Below are 7,369 nucleotides of genomic sequence, written 5' to 3'. Positions count from 1 at the left end.
CCAGTCATTAACTAGACTTGGCCACCACAAGAATTAGAAACTTTTAAAGAAATGTGACACTTACTATAAGATTCAAGGCTCACTTCAATATTCTCTCTCCATAAAAAAGCCAACCCACCACTTAGACCCTTACTGTCTACCACAAAACTATGTTCAAAGCCTAACATAGTTCTTATCTTCTCTCTACTTTAAACCTGCTACACTTTGTTTCTATTAGGAAAACAAAGCTGGGACATTTAGTCTTCACCATGAAGTGAAGGTCTCAAACTGTCCGAGGGTTTCCAAACTCTCGGCAGTTCCAACTTATGCATATCATGGCTGTTGGTGGGGCTGCCCAGCAACCACCACCATTCCTTCCTGGTTTAAGCTCTCTCCAGGTAAGAGCATTGTTTAGTCTTCTTTGAGACCACACCAATTCGATCTTCTTCATCAGGCCTCAAACTTTCTCTCTTAATAGGTCCCTGATTAATAAAACTCAGCTTAGAATCATTTGAGGCATTACATTCATACAAGGGTGCAGCACGGGCTTTCCTCTTCCAGGTGTTATATTTTTTAGAAGTTTCCAAAGCATTGATCTGCATGGAGAAAAATTGATTTGAGGGTAGAAACCTGCTTCGATATATCACCCTCCTGGGGTCATTAGTGACATTTTTGGCTTCCACCTCTTGACTTTGATCCACAATTACTTTCATATGCTCCTCAATCATCGAGTCATAACCCCTCATTAAAGAATGTTTATTCTTAGTTTGCACAAGTTCAATAGAGGAAAGATCTTCAGTAGATGGTTCCACTTTTTTTTTTTTAAAAAAAGAAAAGAGGCAGAAAAAGCCCCACATTTTATTGAAAAACCTCACTAAGGCGGAGGAAAGCCATCAATACAAGCAAAAAGACGCTAGCGCCTAATATAGGGAAGACCCCATTTATCAGTAAAATCGGTTCCACCTTTACAAATAGCTTTCCCTCTCTTTTTTGAAAAAGAGATCATTCTGATTTAGAAATCTTCCCTAAATTATCCATGATTTCCTCTAAGTATGGAGCTTCCTTCTTTGGTTCCACCTTGTCAACCACAATTTCCTCTCTTTTTTGAAAAATAGATCCTTCAGAATTGGCAATCTTTCCTAAACCAACATCATTTGCCTGAAATTTAGAAGATTCCCTCTCATTTGAATGTTGTTGAGAATTCGTGATATCCCTTCCACTTACCTTGAGAATCTCCTCGCCAGACCTCCACCGTTGCCAATTGTCCTGAGGTGGCTGATCTGGGACTCCCCCGTATGTTCTAGAGAAGCTACCAACATTCTTTGACAGATTTGTACGTAGCCATGCACCATACTGAGGTTGACTCCCCTCTGACAGTCTTGTGGCCTGATCATCTTTTTGACAGCTTCTCTTAGCATGTTTGATAATGCCACAATGGAAACAGAGCATAGGAAGACATTCATATTTAAGAGGATGCCATAACTGTCTCTGTTGAAAAGAAATAAATTTGCCTCTAATTAAAGTTTTTGTAATATCCACCACCACCTTTATATCTAAGAACTGGCCCCATCCCACTCCACTTCCATCAACTTCAACGTCCAACATTGTCCCTATACGTTCTCCAATCTGGACTCCCACATCCTTTGTCATGCATGCAAGGGACAAGTCATGAACTTGCACCCAGAATACTTCAAAAGCAAACGGGATTTCTTTTAATGGTGTGCAACCATCAAACTCTTCAAGGCATGCCAACATCCTGTCAAAAGACCATGGTCTCCCAGCTATCACTATACCCTTGTCTTGCTCCTTCTGAAATTCCAAAAGGACCTGATTTTCTCCAATCTCCTTGAAACGAATCCACCCCTCTGGTTTCCACACTTTTGACATAGTGGACTTGAATGCTTCTCTATTGACAACTTTATTTGCAGTAACCTGTGCTAAGAGACAAAGTCTCCCTTTTTTCATTGACTCATGAATATCTAACGTTGGCATTACCACTTCCTGTTTCTCCCGATCAGTGAGAGAGAAACCTGCCCACAACTTCTCTAGTTCATCCTCCATGATACTCTCTACAGACTACTGTCTAAAAGACCAACCTTTGCCAAAGCAAAGAGCAAAACCTCACCCCTCAGAGAAGGAGAGGACCATACATTTTTCACCGATGTCTTAAGTTAGATAATGAGCATATTGAGTTCTATGTTGCTTCCCATAGAGCCTCATGAGTTGGGACTCCCTGGCTTGATGGCTAACCCGCCGAATGACAATACCATTTTTTGGCGACAATGTTCTAGAGGGAGGGGCTCCAACAATAAATAGACTTTGTTATTATTCGTCATTTTAACTATCTTAGGTGTGGCATCAAAGAGATTGGGAGATAAAAGTGAAGAATGGTAAATACTTTTTCAATCATTTGATATCACGTCAATAAATAATAAAAGGACGATAGTTAAAAAAAATGGTGAATAACGTTTCTCTTAAAAGACTTTCAACGTGAAAAGTTGTCATGTGACATTCAGACAGCTCTTGCAACTATACTCACGTTCAATGGTTTGAAAAATGATTGCCAAATTCATGACCAAGTACTTCGAAGTTTTCGCATAAATATTGATCTATCAAACGTTGATCATGGTCGTTTTGATAGTAAGGGCTTCTTTGAGGAGAAAAAGATGGAATGTGGTTGCATACAATTAAGTTAAAGAGGAAGAGTTTTAGCTAGATTGTAGGGAACAAAAGCAAATCTCATGAATACAACAAAAACGAGTGAGATCATGAACGAAGATGAAGCCTCAGCTCATGAAATGGTAATATATTTACCTATGAGTAATGCACACAATTTTAGGGTGTGTAACTCCGCGCACTCCATTTGAAAAATGTGAAGACTACTATTAAAAAATAATTTTTTAATGTGTATCCCAAATTTATTCATTTTTTTAAAAATGCATGAGTACGTTACACTTGCACATTCTAAAACTGTAAATATCATTTCTCTTCTAATACGGATCATGCTCATGAGGATTATATGTAGTATTGTTTATAGACGAATTTTTCAAGCTATATTCATTAAAATTTCTCTTCTAATAAAATTTCTCTTCGAACCATGATTCTGCACGTATATTTCAAGCTAAGTTGCAATGAGGACGAAACCAGAACTTCTCATCTCAGGGTGTCCAACCCTTCGTTGAAAGGTCATAATAGTCTAATATTAATGAAGGTAGACTAACTATATTCATTAAACTAATTTACAATCGTCATTCAATATTAAATCTATTAAAATTATTAACAAAATCTTATTTAAATTCAAATTTTACATATATAACCATCTTTCAATAATTCGGAAAGTCACTTGCCATTTTTTTTTAATTTTTTAATTTTTTTTATCTACATAATAAAGATTTATGAGATGCTTCATTTTTATTATACGCAAGTGGTGACATCTGATTCTATTTGGATTCAACAAACTTCAAGAGATGGACAAATGTGATTTAATTAGAAGAGTATTGTTATATATAGTTGTGAAGTACGCAAGCGCCATACAATCGTTTTGAAAAATAGTGGGGTTCATTATTAAAAAATTAGTTTTTTTTTCCATGTGGATATCATATTTATTCATTTTTTTCAAATGAATTACGCTACACTTGCACATTCCACGACTATAAATATCATTTATCTAATTAAAAAGTCAATTTTCAAAACAAGGTCGAGTTAGTACACTTCTTGTAATGAATGCCTAAGATATTTCAAATTTGAGAATAGTTCAAAGGTACAAGAAGAAGATAATGAAAATGATAATCATGGACACTTAAATACGGGTTAATTAATTTCTTTTCAAGCAAGGAAAAGTCTGATATAATATAAGTACCTCTCTAAATTAAAAAAACTAGGTGATTATGCATTGATCGTTAGATTTGCTTCCCCCTCCCTCCAAGAATCTAGGATTTGTATATTTTTATTTATTCTTTTTAAGTTTTCGTGAAGGGTTCTGCTAGAGACACCGAGAAAGGGTACCGAAATGTGTATCAAATAATGTTTTTTATTTTTATTTTTAAAGCATGTGTGTATTTTTTTTTAAATACTAAAAAAACACACAAATGTTTAAAAAAAAAAACACTTATCGGTACACTTTATCGGTGCACGAAGCATTTTCCTTTCATGAATATGGTAAAGATGAGCTCGCAAGTACAATAAGAGAGTAGGGTTCAATTAGGTCAGAATCAAATTAATTAGGACTGGTTTAGAAATGTTTCTAACAGATATGATCAGTTTCTAGTCTATTATGAGTTTATACAATAAGGAGCTATTGTTTTTCAATAAAGATAGTTTGCACATTATTGAATCAACTGAAGTATTGATCAGAAAGCGATTTTCTCTCTTCTTTTTTTTTTTTTTTTTTTTTTTTTTTTTTTTCTTTTTGAAAAGAGATTATTTTCAATTGCTTTACTAAAACAGATGGTCTAATTCTAGATATCTATAAATAGATGTTTCATTTGGGTTAATACAACATGTTTGTCCTATATGATTTTTGGACAGTGGGTTAAGAGATATGTCATGAACTTTAATTAATTATAAATGTGTTATCCAAGTTCATGTCGGGCTACTCAAGTTTGTGTGGGGGCAGCCTACTTTTCCTCACTCTCTAGAATTATCGACACATTTTCAAATGGATCTAGTACTTCAATCACATTAGTATTACTATTTCATTGACGACATCCATAGAATAGATAATATCATGTTCCGACTGCCCATGTAAAATAATTGTTACAAATAATGATAATATAAGGTCCTGTTTGGATAGTGAAAATATTTAATCTCATATCATTCATGATCATTATAATTTTTCTAAATTTCTACACAAAATATAATAAACAATTCAATTTTTTCGAATCCTAAAAAAATAATATTCTAATAATATTTTATTCAATTTTTTAACTTTCATCTAAAATCATCTTATCTCATCTCATTTTCCAAACTGCATCTAAGTCAGGGGTAATAAATGTACATATAACTTTTTTGTAACTCATTTTACAATCAACTAATGTAGTTTTGGCACATCATTAAATATAATTTCAATTTTACATGATCATCCTCTATTTGAAATGGAGTTCATGTAAAATAGTCGTGAAAAAGTTGTAAGTTTATTAAATTCTATAAATCTTAATCCAAGTTACAAGTATGCATTCAGATCCATCCCTCTCAATGAACAAAGGAGGGGGTGCATCTCCATGCACACGTTAGATAGGAATTGGTGTAGTACATCATATAGTAAAAAGATCGAGACACGCATTTTTTTTAAACTAGTGGGGTCCTTTCAATAATTTATTTGTCGCTCATTTATTTCCGTTCATTCAAAATAATTATGATATGAACGAAGTATCACTAAGTGCAATAAAGTAATAACCATACAAAAATGATTGGCTTATAATAATTATTCTACAACCAACTAAATATGATTGTGCCACCCTAGTAAAAATGTTGAACATCTTTTAATTTTACATGATTGAAATTAAAATTACAAAAGACTTGCAAAAAAAATTGTAGGTTTATCATTACTTTAGAACTGATCCAAGTGAAAGGAAAAAAAATGGAGAAAAAGATATAAGATCAAAGAAACTCAAAAGACATTAATGCTTTTGACTAAGAAAGTGTGTTGATCATCTTGAACTGTGTATTTGAGACGTTGCAGTCACCAAAAGAAAGGAGGATATGATCACTTTCGAGCGACGGCAACTTAACAGGCCTTTTAGTGCCATGATCTTTTTAGTGAGTACTGCTACAAGCTCCATCGTTTTGACCAGTCAATGAGCCTTTAGACTACATTTAGTGAAAGGATATTAAAAAAAGATCGGCATAAATGGCGTCCTTGTCGCCAATATCCTATATCTTTATAATAATTGAATAACTTTTCGATTATTTAATATGACAAAAGAATAATAGCTAAAAAGATTATATATAATGTTTAATTTTAAGTACAAGCCTTAAATGTATAAATCTTGTATAAATCTTTTATAAAAATATGAGTTCCATAAAAAAAAAAAAAAGTAAATTTATAACACTTTCCTATGATGAGATCTATTTTTTTTTTTTATATGCAAGCAGCTTGTGCATTTAGAACTTATATATATCATTTCTATTTTATCTTCTATGTGTGTGAGATTAAACTAATTAAGTGAATTAAGTAGTCATTATCGACTCGTCAGAGCAAATAATATTATATTTATCAAAACGAGTGACAAGAGACAACAATAATCTCTTCATACCCTAAGAAGAGTTTTTTTTCCCCCTCTTGCTGATCATCCTTTTAACAATTAAAACCACAAGGAAAATCGAAAGTGAAGTGTGGGAAACTGCATCAACAATATCAAACATGTAAATTGCAACTGAAAGACAAAATCTTCGTGCATGGTGAAACACTGAATAATTTTGTTGCCCATGCATTAATTATAAATAAATTAGCCAATTAATTAGTGTCAAATACTGGCAGGAAAAGGACTATAATTTTCTGAGGATGTTGGAAAGCATCAAAGCTTAATTAAAAGCTGCTTTATATTATATACTCTGAAGAAGTGCATGGATTATCATGTATAGGACATCCACTCGCGCGTGCGCAGATCGAGCCTGCCAATAAGGGGACCAAATATTTGACATATCATGTCTGGGTTAAACCAGGGTTTGCAACTATTTATAGAAACCATATATATTATCTATATATATATATATATATATATATATATATATATATATATAGGCATCAATGTTGACATTAAAAGCTCATTACCAATTGGGTCAAAACATTATCCTTTTTAATTTCCAGCATTATTCGTTTCCAAATCACAGCACACTGCTGATTTCTATCCTCATGTACTTGCACAACAAAAACAAACCCCACATATGCTTTTTTCTTCCAACTTAGCCAGCATGACACGATTAGAAAAATTATATTTGCACGTTGATGTGGTGAACCAACCTTTCAAACAGTACTACAAGAAAATTGTTTATTTATAACCAGTTATTTTCAGTTAAATTGAGTCTGTATTTGTCACACATAGTCCTTTTCATTGCAAAAAAAGGTCACAAATACCTATTTTTCTTATAGTCTAAATTGCTAGAGACGACACCAAAATATTTGATTTGCAAAAAGAAATTCAAAATTTAAATCTTATAAATCAAATCTTGTCATGTAAGTTGCATTGAAAGTACTGTATCCTACGCATGATTGACTTGCATGTCGTATAACTCTTATTATTAAAATTTTAAGGCTTAAAGATATAGGTAGATAAGGTTTGAGCTCTACATGAACATTTTATATCTTTGTCAACATGGATCACTAAACAATATTAAATACACAATAAATATTGTATCATTTATATAACTTACACTCTATAATTCTCCGGTC

The 7,369-nt window shown here is 33.0% G+C and overlaps 1 protein-coding gene across 1 annotated transcript; it reads right to left on the bottom strand.

Annotated features, from left to right (window-relative positions):
* Nucleotides 1-981: 981 nt before the first annotated feature.
* On the bottom strand, nucleotides 982-2,040 carry LOC121265896. Its single transcript, XM_041169559.1, has one exon. It carries the CDS (start codon nucleotides 2,038-2,040, stop codon nucleotides 982-984), a length of 1,059 nt encoding a protein of 352 aa, XP_041025493.1.
* Between the last annotated feature and the right edge of the window lie 5,329 nt (nucleotides 2,041-7,369).

The sequence above is a fragment of the Juglans microcarpa x Juglans regia genome, chromosome 5D, assembly GCF_004785595.1.
Source record: "Juglans microcarpa x Juglans regia isolate MS1-56 chromosome 5D, Jm3101_v1.0, whole genome shotgun sequence".
Taxonomy (NCBI): Eukaryota; Viridiplantae; Streptophyta; class Magnoliopsida; order Fagales; family Juglandaceae; genus Juglans; species Juglans microcarpa x Juglans regia.
This window is presented reverse-complemented; position numbering and strand designations above follow the sequence as displayed.